Source organism: Fusarium tjaetaba, assembly GCF_013396195.1.
Source record: "Fusarium tjaetaba strain NRRL 66243 chromosome Unknown NRRL66243_c0000337, whole genome shotgun sequence".
Classification (NCBI taxonomy): domain Eukaryota; kingdom Fungi; phylum Ascomycota; class Sordariomycetes; order Hypocreales; family Nectriaceae; genus Fusarium; species Fusarium tjaetaba.
Window position 1 is genome coordinate 62,718 of NW_023501533.1, and position 18,603 is coordinate 81,320.

Sequence of the window (18,603 nt, forward strand, 5' to 3'; positions counted from 1 at the left end):
AACGCCAAGAGTTTCAAGTATACGTCGCTCAAGCCCCGAAAAACTCTCGTCTTCCTATCGTTGGATCCGAACCTCTATTAGAATGGAACTCCCAGAGTTCTAAGCAACCCATAAGGAGGCCTGAAACATGCGAGACATTCATCAACTTGCATCAACACGCCGGTTGATGATCAGGCAAAACGCCAAGAACGCCAGTTTTTGCATGGAAACAACGTTGGAATCCCAAGGGGAGTAACAGGAGAAACATGCTGTCCAAAAACGTGGCGCACAACTCTCCTACCTTTCACGTAACTTTCAAACGACAGGTCAACTCGTCAACGACAGACCAACATACATCCGAGGCCATTAACCGAGTGGCCTGACCCGAATGCTACACAAGCATAAAAAGAAAAACCAAGGCGAAGGAACTGAGCTGCATAATGTCGGCTGATATGAGCCACCACCTACTTACGCCCAGTTATAGGTCACCAAGGTATAACAAATGCAGGCGGCATCCTGAACTGCAGCAGCCATGAAGACACGAGATCGAAATCAAACGATTCATTATATCAGGGCTTGATATGGAAGACAGCTTAGGGGTCCTATATGCATATGCCTTTTTTTCTTCTTTTTCTTTTCCGGAACGGACAACTGCCTGCACTGCAGCTTTAGCCTGAGCATTGCTTCATATCTGGGCCGTGTCAAAAAGGTTTCAAGCCTGGTAATCCTTGCTGGACCCTGAAAACTTTATGTTAGCCTGGCCAAAGCTTGGCAAGACATTATTCGGTCTCCCTGAGTCCCTGACACGAAACCAGTAAGCATATGAAACACTCCAAGAATTGCTTCAGACTCTGCCTGGCGGGGATATTGCGAAAGCAATGCCTCCATGAAAGTTGATAGTCTAAAATCGAGATGCCTTTTAACGGTTCTGACACGGGAGCATAAATGAGCATATATATACTGTAGGTACTTGTATCAAGACTTGAACAACAATATTTTCCCTTCACTCCAAGGTGTGGGACTCGTAGCTGAACGCCAGAGCATATTGTCAAATGGATCATCAAGACAAAAGTCGAACTGTTACTTCTGGCTGGCTGGAATCTTGTCCAGCAATAATCTCCCCTGATATAGTTTCTTAAATCTTAACCAAGACTTGATGGCAACATCTGAATCTTTAGGGATGAAGTGCCTTCGGCGCAAGAACAAAGTAGATTTGAAATATTAACCTGAGTCAAATCATGTGAAGCTACTAATGATTCACCGTGATGCTCTTACGGAGCTTCTGTGAGTTATTCCATGAACGGATGTGTCTCTCTACCCCGCGAATGGCTTGGTGTTGAGATGGGTCGGGGCCCGCGGACACGGACGACGGACATCGAGGGGACGAGCTTGTGTCCCAGCTACTTAAGCAACGAGCCCCGGTCAGGTTCGGTCAAGCTGAAACACGCAAACAAGCAGCTAAATTATCTATAAATTCATTTGTTTATTCTTGTGCTGGATTATGAACGACTTGAGTGTGGCTGGAGAGGAAACGTAATAGAGCTTGAAAAGTGGCCTCGAAAGCCATAGATAAAAAATCAGAGTCCTGAAGGGCCACGTATCCTCAGCTGCTAAAAAGAGGGGTCAAACGATTAGACTTGAGCTGGTGTCGTGCATAAGACCCTACGAACCCCTGAAAGAACCATCGTATCTGGTAAAGCCGAGTACGAGAGAGAAAGGACATGTAAATCCGGAGGCTGATATCGACCTCAGACCTCGGAGTCGTTGGATTGGAATTGGAATTGGAACGAGCTTGGTGGGGGGCTTGATCGACAATTGGTGAGGGAATGACTGGCTGGGACTGTAGCTGTACCTGCGTTTTGTGGCTGGGATTAAGCTCAGGAGAGAGAGAGAGAGAGGCTGAATTGAGAGAGAAGCTGCTTATATGTTGCATCAGGTTGTCGTGTTTATCTACTGAATCAAGTTATTGATGAACAATTAAGGATCTGGACTGTCCCGTCCCTCCGCGAGACATTGGACTGAATTGAATCTCAATACCTGAGCTGCTGCTATCTTACCCCTATCACCGCTGAAAAGAACACCTTAAAACTAGGTACCGACCCGACACTAATCTTTGTGAATCTAGGGGGTTTAGGTGACCCAGCCACCCAATCATATACCTGGGAGTTCATCTGGGCCCTGTCTTTTCACACCGCCCCTCCCCAAACACAGGCCAAAGCTCCCTCCCTTTTTGGGTTCTGCCCCACGAAATCTCCATCGAGTCGCCCTCTTTAAAAAATAAACCCGCCTCAGCGACTTTCTCCCTCTTCCCTTCCATCATATCTTTGGTAGCCATTGGGATCTGTCGTCACAATGGCAGAGAAATCAGGCGTCACCGGCGCCGACTTTGAGTTTGTTAAAACTCCTGCTTATCCCAAGCCTGACTTTGACAAGCTTGAGGATGTTGGTGTTCCTACTACCAGGGTAAGTTTTGACTTGACTTGAACGTTGTCTGTCCTCTTCGATACCAGGGAATCAATGCTAATATTCACCCTATAGTATCCGGCCATCAAGAACGCTCCTCTTCCTGCCGATGGCTCTGGTGCCGATACCTTCAACAACTATGTCCTCATCTCCATCCTGGTAGCTGTCCCTTGGTTCCTCAGCCGAAAGGTTGGCGGTGGACTCAAGACCACCATCTTCTTCGCCCTCATCGTCGATCTTCCCCTGCTCGCCGCTTGGTGGCTTGTAATCTCCTCCATCAGCCCTCGCAAGAATGAGAAGGTTCGCCTCCCTAACCGTGGTGTCGAGCACTACCTCGAGTTCAAGAAGGAGGCCGACCGCCTCAAGTACCGTGGCAGCAACAAGATCCCCATGGAAACCTTCCACGAGATGTACTTCGATGGTGATGTTGACTTCAAGGGTGACTGCCTCGAGGTTATGGAGTACCGCCATGACTGGGCCAGCTTCCGCTTCACCATTGGCCTTATCAAGTTCTTCCTCTTTGGCATGATTCCTGAGGTTATCATGCACACTCGCTCTCAGGGTATGTGCTACAATTGAGGATCAGTTGAAAGATAAACTAACGTATCACAGACGAGGAGCAGGTCCGTGACCACTACGACCGTGGTGATGACTTCTACGGCTGGTTCCTTGGTCCCCGCATGATCTACACTTCTGGCATCATCTCCGACATCAACCGCGAAGAGACTCTTGAGGAGCTCCAGGATAACAAGCTTACTGTCGTTTGCGAGAAAATTGGCCTCAACAAGGGTGACTCTATGCTTGATATTGGCTGTGGTTGGGGTACTCTTGCTCGCTTTGCCAGTGAGCAGTATGGCGCTCACGTCACCGGTGTTACTCTTGGCCGCAACCAGACCGCTTGGGGTAACAGCAGCATGCGCAAGGCCGGTATCCCTGAGGAGCAGAGCAAGATTCTCTGCATGGATTACCGTGATATTCCCGTTCCCGAGGGTGGCTACAAGAAGATCACCAGTCTTGAGATGTCTGAGCACGTTGGTATCCGCCACTTCGGCAGCTTCTTGAAGCAGGTTCACGACATGCTTGACGATGATGGTGTCTTCTTCCTTCAGTACGCTGGTCTCCGTAAGGCTTGGCAGTACGAGGATTTCACCTGGGGTCTTTTCATGAACAAGTACATTTTCCCTGGTGCTGACGCTTCTACTCCTCTCGGCTGGGTTGTCGACAAGCTGGAGGGTACCGGCTTCGAGATCAAGCACATCGATACCATCGGTGTTCACTACTCTGCTACCCTCTGGAGGTGGTACCGCAACTGGATGTCCAACCGCGACAAGGTTGAGGCCAAGTACGGCAAGCGGTGGTTCCGTATCTGGGAGTACTTCCTGGCCTACTCCACCATCATCTCTCGCCAGGGCAGTGCCACTTGCTTCCAGATCACCCTGGTCAAGAACATCAACTCTACCCACCGAGTTGAGGGTATTGAGACCCAGTTCGCCATCACCGGAGCTCTGGACAACTGCCGCGCTGATCTCCAGTCGTGGGCTCAGAGAAACAACGTCAAGACTCCCTCCGAGTACCTGTAAAGGTATGATTGAGAGGTCAACAGTGACTGGTCAAATCTTTAGCCGTGCCAGACGCGGCAAGAATTTAATGGAATGTCTTATGATAAGAGGCCAGCTCTGAGTCTTCAGTCACTTACTTATGTGACGGCCAACTCAGGAAATGGGAACTGGATCTATCTGCATATTTAACCCGGAATGCGCCCCCTCGGCCGATAGAGTCGGTTGAGGCTGGTCCAGTCGCAAAGGGCAAGCTTCATGTGTTTCATGATAGATGTGTAACGGCAACATAAAACAAACGGGATGGGTATGGATGAGTATCTATATAGATACTATATAAGGGATGAATTGAAAAGTTTGTTCGTGTTGACTTGATCGCCTCCTTTTTCTTCTTTGACTTTCAATATGTATCATGACTATCATCGGCTTATCATGACATCCGTAGCCCAAACCCCGTGAATTGCCGTGACTTTTTCTACCGTGTATGACCGTGAAATAAGACCTCAGGCACTTTAATCTTTATGAGCTTGTTTCATTTTATTCTCGATTTTAGCTATTACTGTGCTATATAGAACATTTATACGTATGGCGTTGATTTTCATACAATTTTCATATTTTTGGTTGATGATCTTTAAGCCGAGGCTTTCCCACTGTAATACCTTGACTCGGCAACTATTATAGTTGCAAATCATCAACCAACTTTGTTACCAAACTCAGGACCTCAATACAATTCAATATCAATAGATCTCATCATGAGGCCATTATCTACACTCAACCGCCAGTGCGGCCCTGTATTCCATAGAGCCTATACCACAAAATCATCCTCATATATAATCTCATCACTCAAAGCCCACCCACCAAAGATAATAGCAGACTATCTGACTCCAATGCCCTCTCATCTCCTCACAACTACAGTTAACGACCTTCTATATCCTTCGCCCACGGAGTCAAAAATATCGTCGCCTCCTCGCGCTCTTCCTCAAGGCCATCATCTTGTCTATTTCCCCATCCAATTGCCTCCCTCGCGCCTCATTCCTGATGGCGCAGATCCTGATCATTCACCAGGCCCGCCTTATACGCGGCGTGTATGGGCAGGTGGCGAGGTTATCTTCAGAGGAGATGCGATGAAGCTTGATGCGAGGCCGGCGATCTGCAAGGAAACGATTGAGGATGTTACCTTGAGAGGTAAAGAGGGCGAGGAGAAGGTGTTTGTTGATGTGTGGAGGAAATATGGAACTGGGCATGAGATTGAGGGGAGGACAGAGTGGGATATCGAAGAGAGGAGGACGTTGGTATTTATGAGGGACGAAGAAGCGTCTGCCTCATCCTCATCACCTTCACGTTTGCTCAAGTGTAAGGTTATCCATATCAAGCTCCAGGATCATCATTACTGACACACCAATCTCAGACCCTCAACCACCAAGTCATTCAATCTCTCTCACACTTTCACCAATACACCTATTCCACTTCTCAGCGCTCTCATTCAACGCTCACTCTATTCACTTCGATCCTCAGTTCGCGCGAGAAGTTGACGGCCATCGAGCACTTCTTGTCCACGGCCCGTTCACTCTTGCTCTAATGCTTCGCTTCCTCAACGACCGAATCGGTGCTGGTGTAGCCGTCCACAGGTTCAGCTACAGGAATTACGCGCCTTTGTACGTCAATGAGCGCATGGTCATCAGCATCCGCAAAGTGTCGAAAGAAGACGGCGTCCAGGGGCGATGGGATGTTTGGATTGATGGGCCAGAAGGAGGAATGGCTGTCAAGGGAACAGCGGATGTTGCCAGCAAATAACGACGAATTTGACGTGATATTTTGATTTGCTATAGATGATATGACTGGATACAAGAAAATGCCGACATGCTACAATATGATTGTCTAACCAAAAGACTGACATGGACTGAACGCCCCATATGACACCGCTCTATCCTCCATTATCCTAAGCTTCGTTTCTTTCCTATTGATTGATAACACAAGAGTTATTCTGCCTGAAATGCGGCAGAAGCCCTTATCTGTACACATATCATACACGCTTCTACCCATCAATACATCTAATCGGCCCAGCCGAACACCTCGCCTAGGGACAGGGTGTTGCTACGCAGGCCAGTCAGAGTGACGAGAATAGTCACAAGATCAAGAACGAGCAAGACAGTGCTCGCAAGCATGAAGCGAGGACTGAAGACACGGTAGAGCATCAGGTGACGACGCAGCCAGCCAGCCCAGCTCATAGTAGCCAGGGCTTCAACGGCATAGAAGATGATGAAGACGCCAATCCCGCGAGTGGCTGTCTCCAAAACTCCCTTCTGCTTGGGACCGACTTTCCACAGAGCGAGTAGTGGTACAGACGCAGCAGCGATGATCTGGCCCGCAAAGCTGTTGAGAATAACCACGATGGGGGTCCAAGGGTAGCGGATGCTAAACAGAGGGATAAAAGCGCTGTCCCACTGAATGCTGGACAGCACAGCCTGGTGGCCAGTCTTGAAATAGTAGAAATTTCCAAGTACGGCGAGCATGATAGGTCCAATAGGGCTGGTCTTGAGCTCATTGAGATCCAAAAGCTCAGCCAGGGTAAGAATCTGCCAGAACATAAGAGCAAGGGCACCACCGCCCATAGGCTTCGAAAGGAGGAAGCACCCCAAAAGAAGGTTGAGCGGGAGCAACAAGTAGCGAGCACCAATAGCGTTACCATATCCAATAATAGTGACAACAGGACGACCGCCAGCTCCAGCAGATTGAAGGAGGGAGACGCAGGGAGGCGCCCAAACAAAAGCAGTGCTTCCGGCAATGAAGGCGAGAGCGAGGATAATCTGGGCTAGATACACTCCAATGGTCTTGGGGGTTCCTTCGGCGAGACGTCCCGCGAGCCAGCCACCATTGTCAGCGGCATCGATTACCCAGTACAAGGCAGACAAGAACAGGCCTCCCCGGATGACATAGCCAATCCAAGTTGGGGCAAGGCCCTCATACGACCTGCTTGTGACGAGGAACGATTTGATAATGGCGGGAAGAACAAGGCACACAGCAAAAGGAATGGCAAGCTGCCAGATTGCAGAGGTTGAAGATGTCGAAGAGGCGTAGTATGTAGAGGTGCAGTAGGGCATCTGTTCCTCGCGACAAAGCTTGGAGTAGGAGGCGAGACGGCCAAGAATAATGAAGGCAACAGAGTGGTAAATGCCTAAATATCTCTCCCGTCGAGTCTCAATACGGAATGCAGAGACGGCACTGGCCACACCAAAAGTCGTAATAAAAAAGAGAAGGATTGAATCTTCCCAGATGGTGTAGGAGTTGGAAGCAAATCCAATCGATTGGCTAACGGTGAAGATCACAGCCAACCAACCCCAGAAAGTCGAGGGGAAGACATTGAGAATAGTCCTACCTGCGTCATGCAGGGAAGAGCTGAGACCAGCCATGAAGAGCACGGCAACGAGAGCAACAAGGCCCTCGATAGGCTGCTGGCGATACAGGCCTACGCCTGTAAGAACAGAGACAGTAAAGAGAATCTTGGGGTCCCAGAGGCCCTTGAGGATCTGCTTGTGCAAGACTTCCACGGTCTCAGGCTCGTTCTCCTTGAAAGCCATGAGTTCCAGCTTCTTCTCGGCATAGTCAAGCTCGGCGTCATTCATAATAACGTACTCATCTTCCTCCTCCCGTGATGAGTACATCAAGAGCAAGACGAGACCAAACCCAAAGACGACAATACCCATGATCATACGAGGAACATCGAAACGTGCCCAGAGGTCCTTGCAGACAGACAGAGTAGTCTCCTGGAACTTGGTGAAGGCAACATAAGCATCGCGATCGTTCTTGGCAATAGCGCGAGCAGCCTCCCAAAGAGCGGCGGGAGACTGTGCTCCTTCACCCTGGGTCAGGCCTCGAGCCTTGTGGTAAGATGCCTGGTATCTCTCAATTCCAGCTGCAGTAACGCGCGAAACAGCGTTGAGGTTACGCCAGTCATTGCCCTTAGTACCAGCAAACGCCTCCTCAATTGGTCCTCCCAGGTTGTTGAAGGGAATAGGAATACCAAGAAGCAGCGCAAGGGTAGGAACGAGATCAATCTGGTTCACTGGTCGAACCTTGGCGTTGGGGGGAGGAACAGCAAAGTCGGAAGAGGTTCTGCCAAAGAAGGGTTTCTTTGAGTACATCCAGAGAGCAGCCTCAACTTCGTCGTCGCTCTCACCACCGTGGTCACCCTTGCTGTCCATACCGTGATCTCCCATAACAACAAGAAGTGTCTTGTCATCGATACTCTCGACAAGCTTGCGGATAAACTCGTCCATCTGGCGAAGCTTGGCTCCCATGGCAGGGTGATCAGGTCCGTATCGGTGGCCAGCATGATCAACACCAAGACAATGTCCAATAAGAAGGTCCCATTCGCCCTTTCGCTCCTTGTTTAATAGTGGGAAAATGTTGTCAATAACGCCGTTATCAACAGTGTGAAGATCCCAGACGTTGAAGCTGTCATAGGCCTTGCTAATATTAGGCTCGAAGTAACCAGGGAAGAGAGACCACCACGTATCATCGCCAAGGTGAGCAATCTTCTTGCCAGCGTCCTTCAGCTGCATCAACAAGTTGTCCTCCTCGATAGCCGCGCCAGCAAAGTTGCTTCCAACATCAACAAAAGTAGGCAATGTTCCAGTCGTGAGACCCTTGAGTCTCTGCATCGTAGCGGTCGGAGGATCAGCAATAAAAGGGCGAAGGAAGGCATTCTGAGGCGATTTGGCAGCTGTCTCGTACAGGTAGGGGAAAGCATTGTGGAAGTGCTGAGCTTGCGCCGGATCCTCGGGAACAGTAAAGTCGTATCGAAGCGCGTCAATTAGAACGACAACGGCTCTGTCGAACGATTTAGGGTGCCAGCAACCGCGATCGACATTCAATGAGCCCTTGGTGTTCTCAATTGGAGGCATTGTGCAGTTCGACTTGTCCTCCAGCACCAGCCGTGTCAACAAGAAACCACTTGTAAAGAGCCAGATGCCGAGCGCGTGGATAGCTAGCAGGACGACCCAAAACGCAGCAGTCCATCGCCAGCGCTTCTCATATGTATTCTGCCGTCTCTTGTCGAGCGCCTCGCGTCGTCGCTCCAGAACCTCTACGTTCTCTTCGGCGGGAGGGAGTCCGAATTTTGCATTGGCAGCTTGTTGAGCTGCACGAGCTCTTTCAGCTTTAGCCCATTGTTCCGCAATCTTTTGATGTTCGGTCTGGGGAGGCTGCTGCTGAGCCTTGGGCTTAGCCTTCGGCTTCTGTGGCATCTTGAATGTTCGTAGGTCGGTAGTTAAGAGTTAGGGAACGTAATCGCTATCGAATGGGAGGAATTGGGGCTAGGTTCAGGACCACTGAGATGCCCGAGCGGCGCAAGATTGATTAAAAAAAAAAAAAAAAAAAAAAGAAGGAAAAAAGGAAAGGAAAAAAAGATTAAATGACGATAGTGGTCTCTGCTGTGAGGGACTTGAATGTTTAGCAGAAGAGCTGTCGACCCTGGTGGATTGTTCAGTGGAGCTCTAGAGGAGAGTGGAGTCATTAGAATTGGATACTGACTACAGATGGAGCTTCGACACCAAGCTCAGTATAAGCCAATCATTATCACATGTTGTTAAGGTCTGTCCAAATATAACACTCAAGTACAATAGCTTCACAGCAAACACACATCACACCAAGTTCACTATCATAATCGCTTTTTTGTACGAGAGAAGCGCAATTCTGAATTCATTATCGTCAATCCTTTGTGGATCCCTCCAAACTCTAGTAATAAGAAAGTTGCCATATATCAAGTTATCATTCTCAAGCCAATCAATTCGTTCATTGACATCAGTATCGTCCTCCAAGTCTATCTGCGAACATTGAAATCGATGTGACGTGACGTTACGAAATCCACAAATCTCCCTCCAAGAACGCCGCCCATGCTAGATAGATGCATATCTTTTCACCAACCAATCGCTCACCTGTCAGCTTGAAGTCGACAGACAAACGAGAGACACCAAACTCTCAATCCTCGGCCTTTTAGTCAAACATGTCGACATTGGTAGTGGCAGGTGGTTCCGCAGTAGGTCCGCTTGCACGTCTCCTTTCGAGTCGACGCCGTTGTCGTCGATTTTCTGCCGCGGCCGATCCATCAACTGGCCCTTCTCCAGCAGGTCCAGGGGGTGAGGTGTTGATAGATGGAGTGATGCCACTCCAAGTGCCATGGCTCTCAGCCAAACTAGACACTGTTTGGCCAAACTGGGCCGAGGTGCCGCCTGGCAATAGCGACGCCGGCGTTTGTGCCTGCGTGGGTTGTCCAGAGTAATACGCCGAGTCTTTGCCTCGTCGTTTTTGCTTCGCAAATGAAGGGTTCGGGGGGGACAGAGGCGGCATGGCATCCTCCTCTTCAGCTCTTCGCTCGGCAGCGGTCTCAGCTCGCTTTTGGCTTGAGTCTCTTCGGTAACGTCGGCGGTACGAGGGAGACTCGATTCCAGAGATGCTGCTGGCAGAGTCTCTTCGGCCCCGTGCTGCCTTTGCTTCCTCCTCTGTAAGTCGTCGGAGGGTCACGTTCCTGTCTTTATCATCATGTACCTTCATCTTGACACTGACACTGGCTGGGGATGCATAGCGTTCATAACGCGAATCTTCCTCGCCTAGGGCAAGTCTTGATGTATCTCGGTCACCGGGCCGGCCTTGACGGGAGCGCTGAGCCCGAGATCCTGGGGATATTCCTGAGGCCGTGGTTTCAGTGGGTGCCAGGATACCGTGGGGATCAGGTGGCATCGCAGGCATTGAGACATGCTCACTGCTGCGTCTCGAGTGGTTTCCTGCACGGCCAGCCACGGGTGGGAGATTTGATTGCGGGGGTAAAGTGCTCATTTCAGTAGGTGGGACGTAGTTACCTCGTGCAGGCCGGGGCTCAATGGTCGATTCCGACATCTCGGTTGATAGAAGCGTGTCCGTGGGAGGGTAGCCTGTTTGTCGACGTTCGATGGGCCGGCGGCTGTCTCGTCTCGTGGGAGAGTCGTGTCCGTCGCCGCCGGTAAACCTGGACAATGAGGTACCGGATCTCAAGTCCTCTTCATCACGCAAGCGTTGCTCTTCCTTTGCTGCCCTCCTGTCCGCCATCTTCTTCGCAAACCATCCGAAGCCAAGGCCACCTAGCAGTCCTTTGGCAAAACCACGACCAGATTTCTCAGGCGGTGGTCGTCGAGAAGGACTGACATAGGAAGAATAGTCTGACTCTTCGAAGAAGCTGCGACCTGAATTTGGCGGGTATCGTTTGCCTCGAGGGGTTACAGATGGAGGAGGGGAGCTCAGAGCAGTCTCGGTATAACTTCCATCAGCGGCGCTCCGCATTTGCGACATTGCGGGAGGTGGAGGGCGATTTCCAGAGGGAGGGAGTAACGAAGTACGGGTGATATCGGGCTCTCTTCTATTATTGGGTGTCACATCGCTGGTGAAATCAGTCCTGGTAAAGTCAGTCATAGTGGGAGCGCTCGCGGTTGCGCGATGGCGTCTAGGTGTTTCAGTCGATACTGCAGAATACTCTGAGTAGTCTTCGTCGCGTGTGCGATTCTTTTTGGAGAACAGTTTCCCGAGACCCAGGACGGCCAAGAACTTTGCGATTCCACCTCCGGCTCCAGCTCCGCCATTGTCCTTCCGTGTTACATCGGAATACTTTTCCCCGGTATGTCCAGTGAGGTAGCTAGCTGATCCGTTCCTAGAGGGGAGAACTTCTGGTCTTTGGCTGCGATCAAAGGAAGGGGATCGACTTCGGACTCGACTTCCACTGTCTTGGTTCTTATTCTTGTTTCGTCCTCTGGCCAGGGCTGCGAGTCCACCAAGTGCGATAAACGGGCCGAGCCATTTGGCTTTGCTCTTAGGAGGCTCCGATTTGTACTCTGAGAAGTATTCAGACTCTGTATATCGAGTGCGTGTATCTTGTGTTGGCGCCAGCTCAGACCGCATTTCTGAGCGTGCTCCACCCATATAATAGTCTCGGTGAGAAGCAGACCGCCAACTCAAGATGAAGTACAAAATAAAAAGGAAAAACATCCAGACGGCGTAGAGGATGAACAGGTAGAGTGGGGAGCCGTACAAGGTGAGTCCCAGGGGAACTTGAGTAATGCCCAAAAGGGCAATCGCTCGACCGAACCATTGGTGAATCATGATGCGCAATGAGACGGACTTGGCCACCCTTCGCACGATCCAACCGCCCATAAGCTGAACCAGAAATAGAGTAAATATGGCGACACCAATTCCATGATGTGGGTTCGTCAAGCTTCGTTCAGGTCCGACTGCGAAGTAGCCAAGAATAAATAGAGGCACAAGCAACAAGCCGGAAAAGACGTTGAGTTGACCATGGTATTTGATGGCCCAGCCAGGACGCCTTGAGTAGAATCTGGCAGTCATGACAGAAAAGGGGATGAGAAAGAGGAATATTATCGTCCCCAAAACGGCATGTGCTAGTACAAGGCCATGATATTGTGTAAGTGTGGAAAATCTGTTTCCCATGCCTATCAGCCAGTGTTAGTCGAATACATTCCCTTGAAATCGAAGACGGGCTTGAATACCATTGTAACGCATGGTTTCATGGTTAAGACCCTGTAAATTGGGGAGTAGAAATGTATTTTTGTCGAAGTCCCACGTTCCATCCCCGACGACTTGAGTATTTGAATCATAACTCACTGCACCAGGTGCAGAGAGTTCATCGGTTGCCGGCGCCATGATGGCGACGACAGGAAGGAAAGTTGTGTTTCAGGCGGGATCGGGATGTCTCGCGCGGTAACGTTTCGAGGTATTTTTGGTTCCTCGTAGCGTTTGGCGTGGTTCTTGTTTCGAGATCGGAATGAAGGAATGTTGTTGATGACCTCGCAGAATTACCTGTAGGTGTAGGCCCAGAAGCGAGGGCGATGTCGGATGTCTTAGGCTAAGAGTTCTAGCACAAACATCTTGCCTTGGATTCGTCGTAGTCGTAAAGTCGTAGAACTGGAGTCAAAGACAACTAAGAGATGCCTAGAGCCCAGGTTTGTGAGGTGTAGGTGAAAAGAAGCTACGTACAAAAAAAGGTACGCAAGCCAAGCTCGAGGACTTGAGTCGTTCCGTTTGGGAGGGAACTCTTTCCCGTCACCGTCACCGTTGCCAGTTGCTAAGGTAGGGATGGTTGGTGGGGAAACCGCGACCCAAGCTAGGCTAGCCAGCGCATCCCATCATCATTCGTAGTCCGTACCTGCCAGGTTTGGAGCATTTCGAAGTGTGGGTCAGGATATAATGGGGCCGTCAGCGGTGAAGAACAACGGCCCGTTGAGTTTGTAGACGGGAGGCTTCATCAATAGCCATTGTATTGGATGTGACGAGTGCCTGTTCTATTATATCTTTTTGACTGGTATGCACTCAAACTGAGTTATCGTTACACAAGCTAGGCAGTGCCTGAAAATTCTCGATCTTAGTTTGATTTCTAAAGATTTAGTCCCTCTCGGTACTCAACTAACTAACTCGCCTCGTTCTTCACCGTCTCTGTGCTCAATCAGAGAACCCACATAGTACTTCTCAAAACTGCAATGTGCTTCGGCCCCGATTTGACACTTGTCAAGCTTTTCATCATGAGGCTGTTTGAACCACTAGAAGTTCGCAGTCTGATGCAATATGCCCCAGGCCGTGCGCTGTTACGACGTGTCGGCCCAAGTTCCGTTTGATCCGTTGCGATGGTACCTGAAAAGTGTAGTCTAGGTTCGATGATGCTATTACGCAGTGTTCAACTCACTGAGAAGTCGGGGCGTTTAGTAACCTGAGAGATGTAAAATCTAAAGTCTATGCTATTGTGCTGCCAGGATCTGCAAGGTCATCATGCAGCTAAGCTACCACAGAGTCACACCAAAGATCTCTCCACAAACAAATGCACCGTTTATGCAGCCAAGAAATGCACAATTTGTTCCTTTCTTCTTTCGTCTTTCACTAATAAAGACCAGCTGATTAGTGAAACAATTCTTATGAAACCGTTCCTTGATGCTACTCCACCATTTCCTAGAACAAGACCTTTCACATGGGTTGTTGAAGGATTGGGACGAAATGTGCCAACAAAGTAGAGGTATGCTCCAGAATCTCTAGAATTTTGGAATCTTTTCTCTCGCGATCATAAGTCCAAGTCATTGTAATCTAGAATCTGAAGAAAACATCTCTTGGGGCTGCCTCTATAGTCAAGAAGTCTGTTGTGTTTCCTCAGCGTCAATTACACCCATGTAACATCATTTATCTAAGACTGAATCCTGATCCTACAAACCAACTTACACGCACAGCCACAGAGCATCAAATGACAGTGGTGTGCTATGAAAGCATGAGCAATTTCCCTTGCAATGTTACTAACGTGTGTTTCACTCGATTAAGATGGCGTATAAGTGAAGAAAGACCTCAATAACAAATCCTATTCTTTGTTCTCTTCCTCATTGACCTTTGCACAGTTTGAGATGTTGAAAACTGCCTTTATCACGGCCCTAGTGGCTCTCACTACGTCTGCCAGCGCATGGCTCCCTAATACCGAACCTCATGCCATGAACGAGCGTGACAATGAAATCTTTGTATACCCTCTTCGAACAGACCCGAACAACAAAAGGTGGCTTCCAGCAACCAAAAAGATCCGAGGAGTAAACCTCGGGTCCCTCTTTATCTATGAGCCCTGGATCGATAGCCAAGAATGGGCCAATACAGGTTGCGAGGGACAAAAGTCCGAATTTGACTGTGTCATGAATAAAGTACAAGATCTTGCAGACAAGAACTTTCAAGCTCATTGGAAACGCTGGATTAATCAAACTGATCTCGACGAGATGTTGGGTTATGGTCTCAACACTATTCGTGTGCCTCTAGGATATTGGCTAAAGGAAGACCTTGTTGATAATTCAGAGCACTTCCCCAAGGTACGTGAAACATTTCTTGATATGATGTAGTTAACATTTGAAGGGTGGCTTGGAATACTTGACGCAACTCTGTGGTTGGGCAAGCGACCGAGGGTTATATATCATTCTTGAGTAAGACTTTCAAAAGGATCGCAACTCATACTGACTGTAAAATTAGCCTGCACGGTGCCCCCGGTGCTCAAGAACCCAATCAGCCTTTTACGGGTCAATATGCTCCGACAGTTGGGTTCTACGGCGACTATAGCTATGATCGCGCGATCGAATGGCTCGAGTGGATGACCGACATAATCCACACCAAGAAAGAGTATCGCAATGTTGGCATGCTTGAGCTCGTCAATGAGCCGCTCAACTGGGACAATGCCGTTGATTCGTTGCGAAAGACATATTACCCCAAAGCCTACAGTGTACTTGACATCCCACTGTTGACGTGATCCAACTCTGACCATTCGTAGGCAATTCGCAAGGTCGAGGATAAACTCAAGGTCACCAGCAACGACCGTCTTCATATCCAAATGATGGGTTCTCTCTGGGGCAGCGGGAAGCCAACCGAGTTTCTCAGTGATACCTCGTTCACGGCTTTCGATGACCATCGATACCTCAAGTGGGATACCAGTGTTGAAGTTTCCCATGAAGCTTACATCAAGAAATCTTGTTCCGATGATCGCAACACCGACGGCCCCACGATCGTTGGCGAATGGTCACTAGCTGTGCCCGATGAGGTTGAAAAGACTGATGCTTGGAATCCTCAGACTCAGAAGGAGTTTTACACCAAGTGGTTCTCTGCTCAGGTGCATGCATATGAAAAGCATACTCTCGGATGGGTCTTTTGGACTTGGAAAGCCAATCTTGGCGATGACTATCGTTGGTCTTATAGAGGTGAGCCCCAATTTCCAAGACGTACGGGCATGATCACTAATAGTAGGAGATGCGGCGAGAGCTGGCGTAATTCCCAAAGACCTCGACTCCCTTCCCAGCGTTTGTTGAAGAACTACATCTTGTGAGCTTGAGAAAAGACGATGCAAGAACTGTCGATGCTATTGATTAGGATTGATTGTACTGATTTCATCTAAAGCCCGATTAAGTCATCGCTACATAAGACTGAACTGACTTTGCGACTATCTACCAATAAACCTGTGCTCCAATGAACAAACGTAATTACCTTCTCAATACCAGCACCAACCATGATGCCAGTCGGTATCCAGCAATGATGGAAATCATGATGCCAACATTGCGTCCCATATGTCCGTTTGAATATCCATACTGGTTCAACACAGCATGTCCGTCAATTTCACACTGATCTGCCAGGGCTGACTGATACATGCAGCGGCACCCATCACCACAGCTGTAGACTCGATCGGCAAACTCGTTGACCATCATGCCCTCAAACACGTATTTCTGATAATCCCAGTAGTGAAAGACGTATTTGTAGAAGACATTAAGGATAGTTGGAGGCACCATGAAGCCACCAACAGACATCCACAGACCATTCGCAAAGGCCACCAGTGCGAGGGAGATTACGAAGCTGGGGAACAGGGATGTCATGAAGACAACTAGTGACTCTGCAGCAAGCAGATCGAGGAACAGCCACAGAACCCAGGTGAAAAAGGCCTTTGCAGTTGGCTGGAAGTTGGAAAGCCAGTATGAGATGACTGAGAAGAGAATAGAAATAAGAAATAGATAAGGAACGCCGATGAAGAAGTTGGATATAATGAGTTCCGCTGCTCCGTAAAGGCCATTGTGATGCTCTTTGACGTATTGAAGCCGATCTTCAATGAAAGCAGGGACATAAGCCACTGCCATGAAACTCATAAAGGCTGAGCCAAAAAATATGGCGTTGATGAATGGCTGGATTGATTCCTGCGCAGGGTCGAGCCTCACCCAAACAGTGCCCATCATGATGGCGAGGCCAAGGTACATGGCGATACGAATGCCGTAGGCTACGACATCTCGATAACTTTTGATGAAACTTCGATGGAGAAGCGTAAGCGTAAGACTGAACATGCTAGGCCTCTTCTCAATTGCATCGACATTCCAGTCACCACCCGAAGATTCGGCAGACTTGATTGCAGTGTTGACTTCACTGGCTTGACGTGAGTTTTGCCATGCAGCTTGTAGTGTTTCCAAGTCTCTTGATGCCTCGCCTCTATCTTGTGCGAAGTCAATGTTGACCAGCTCAAGGAGATGCTCGGCAGGGTTGACATATTGAGGTAGCGGAGACCCAACCTCGGCATAGTACGCTGCAACACTGTTTACAGGCCCAAAGTAATGGGTCTTTCCGCCAGATAGGAGGAGCAGCTTGTCGAATAAGTTAAAGGTCGATGTGGACGGCTGATGAATAGAGCAGATGACGATAAGGTTGTTGCGCTTGGCCACGTCGCGAAGATACTTGACAACTTCTAAACTGGCAGCTGAGTCGAGACCACTCGTAGGTTCATCGAGGAAGAGAAGCTTGGGACTAGTGATGAGTTGGCTCGCAACACCGACGCGACGTTTCTGACCACCTGAGATACCCTTGCGAATAGGCGTTCCAATAAGGGTATTGGCTTGTTCGACTAGACCGAAAGACTCGAGGAGGTTGTTGATGCGGACGATTCGTTCTTTCTTGGACAACGAGCTATTCAAGGTCAGATGCTATCTAGAAGCTGAGTATACTAGACCCTTACCTTGAGCTGGCGAGCCGCGATGAGAACTCGAGTGTTTCTCGAACAGTCAACGAGCCAATGAGAGCATCTTCCTGTTCAACAAAGCACGAAACCTCTCTAAACTCAGCAAGTGATAAATGGCTCCCGTTGATGTTGACTTCTGCTTCAACACTGCTTGCATTCGTTGAACGGCGTGCTAGTACGTTAAGAAGTGTTGTTTTTCCGCAACCTGAAGGACCCATGAGGGCGCAAATCTCGCCTGGAAACTCATCAGCTTAGTATCACTGAAGAATGACGGTCACAACAAACCTGCTTCGACTATGCCTTCAACATTGTCAACGATTGCCTTGGGCTGTTTTGTTTCTCTGTCTTTGACTGTTACAGTGACGTTGCGCCAAGTGAAATTCTTGATTGTGGTGTTGAGAAGATGCTTCTCTGCGACAGGACGTTGCTCCGAGTCCATGCTGTTGTCCAAGTCAGACAACTTACGGACTGTCATTTTGATGGCTTTACAGTAAATAGTAGAGATAAAGGGGGTCAGAGAGCACTGGTGAATGTAGTGATTGATTGTTTGGTGATGTCAAGAAAAGACAACCTGCATCTTGCCTTCTTATATATGAGGAAACACTGCAGTCATCAGGAGAAATCAATTCAAGAGGACAGAGGAGAGACTGTCTCATCTTTCGGCGTCTTGACTATAGCCCGTGCCATGCACCAATTTTCAGCTGAAGCAAAAGGTGCGCGCGACTGGTAAATTCTGATTGCTTACTCAAACTCCGCCACTACCATTTTGGGACTTTGAGCTGACGTAGTAGGTAGGTATGTATGTATTACTGCTTTCATCGCTCTACGGCCTGTTAAAGCTCAACATGTCTCCGAATGGGAGCGGACGATAAACAAGAAGCAGACCAGAAAGACCGATATCCGAGATCCGGCTCATCTCTCTCATATCGAGATCTCTCTGAATAGTGATCAACTGCCGAGTTATCAGATAATCGCAAGCTTACAGGTGGTGAAATTGGATCCATACACGTCCATGCATGTCAGCAATCTCGGGGTTTAGATTATTTCTTTTCGTATCACCTCCTAATGCAT

General features: G+C 49.0%; 6 protein-coding genes across 6 annotated transcripts; 3 read left to right on the top strand and 3 right to left on the bottom strand.

Annotated features, from left to right (window-relative positions):
• Positions 1 to 2,331: 2,331 nt before the first annotated feature.
• FTJAE_12471 (cyclopropane-fatty-acyl-phospholipid synthase) lies at positions 2,332 to 4,022 on the top strand (the record flags this gene model as incomplete). The annotated part of the gene is made up of 3 exons (XM_037345520.1): positions 2,332 to 2,442; positions 2,518 to 3,004; positions 3,055 to 4,022. The coding sequence occupies 3 exons, from the start codon at positions 2,332 to 2,334 to the stop codon at positions 4,020 to 4,022; spliced, it is 1,566 nt and encodes a 521-aa protein (XP_037200500.1).
• Positions 4,023 to 4,885: 863 nt separating this feature from the next.
• Positions 4,886 to 5,792, top strand: FTJAE_12472 (mesaconyl-C4 hydratase; the record flags this gene model as incomplete). Its single annotated transcript, XM_037345521.1, has 2 exons — positions 4,886 to 5,351; positions 5,407 to 5,792. 2 exons carry the CDS (start codon positions 4,886 to 4,888, stop codon positions 5,790 to 5,792), a joined length of 852 nt encoding a protein of 283 aa, XP_037200501.1.
• Positions 5,793 to 6,049: 257 nt separating this feature from the next.
• On the bottom strand, positions 6,050 to 9,244 carry FTJAE_12473 (phosphatidylinositol-glycan biosynthesis class O (PIG-O); the record flags this gene model as incomplete). Its single annotated transcript, XM_037345522.1, has 1 exon — positions 6,050 to 9,244. One exon carries the CDS (start codon positions 9,242 to 9,244, stop codon positions 6,050 to 6,052), a length of 3,195 nt encoding a protein of 1,064 aa, XP_037200502.1.
• A 748-nt stretch (positions 9,245 to 9,992) lies between these two features.
• FTJAE_12474 (uncharacterized protein) lies at positions 9,993 to 12,683 on the bottom strand (the record flags this gene model as incomplete). Its single annotated transcript, XM_037345523.1, has 3 exons — positions 9,993 to 12,472; positions 12,530 to 12,560; positions 12,645 to 12,683. 3 exons carry the CDS (start codon positions 12,681 to 12,683, stop codon positions 9,993 to 9,995), a joined length of 2,550 nt encoding a protein of 849 aa, XP_037200503.1.
• Positions 12,684 to 14,419: 1,736 nt separating this feature from the next.
• On the top strand, positions 14,420 to 15,850 carry FTJAE_12475 (murein transglycosylase; the record flags this gene model as incomplete). Its single annotated transcript, XM_037345524.1, has 5 exons — positions 14,420 to 14,866; positions 14,910 to 14,977; positions 15,024 to 15,270; positions 15,319 to 15,742; positions 15,786 to 15,850. 5 exons carry the CDS (start codon positions 14,420 to 14,422, stop codon positions 15,848 to 15,850), a joined length of 1,251 nt encoding a protein of 416 aa, XP_037200504.1.
• A 171-nt stretch (positions 15,851 to 16,021) lies between these two features.
• On the bottom strand, positions 16,022 to 18,007 carry FTJAE_12476 (ATP-binding protein cassette; the record flags this gene model as incomplete). The annotated part of the gene is made up of 3 exons (XM_037345525.1): positions 16,022 to 17,480; positions 17,530 to 17,767; positions 17,818 to 18,007. The coding sequence occupies 3 exons, from the start codon at positions 18,005 to 18,007 to the stop codon at positions 16,022 to 16,024; spliced, it is 1,887 nt and encodes a 628-aa protein (XP_037200505.1).
• Between the last annotated feature and the right edge of the window lie 596 nt (positions 18,008 to 18,603).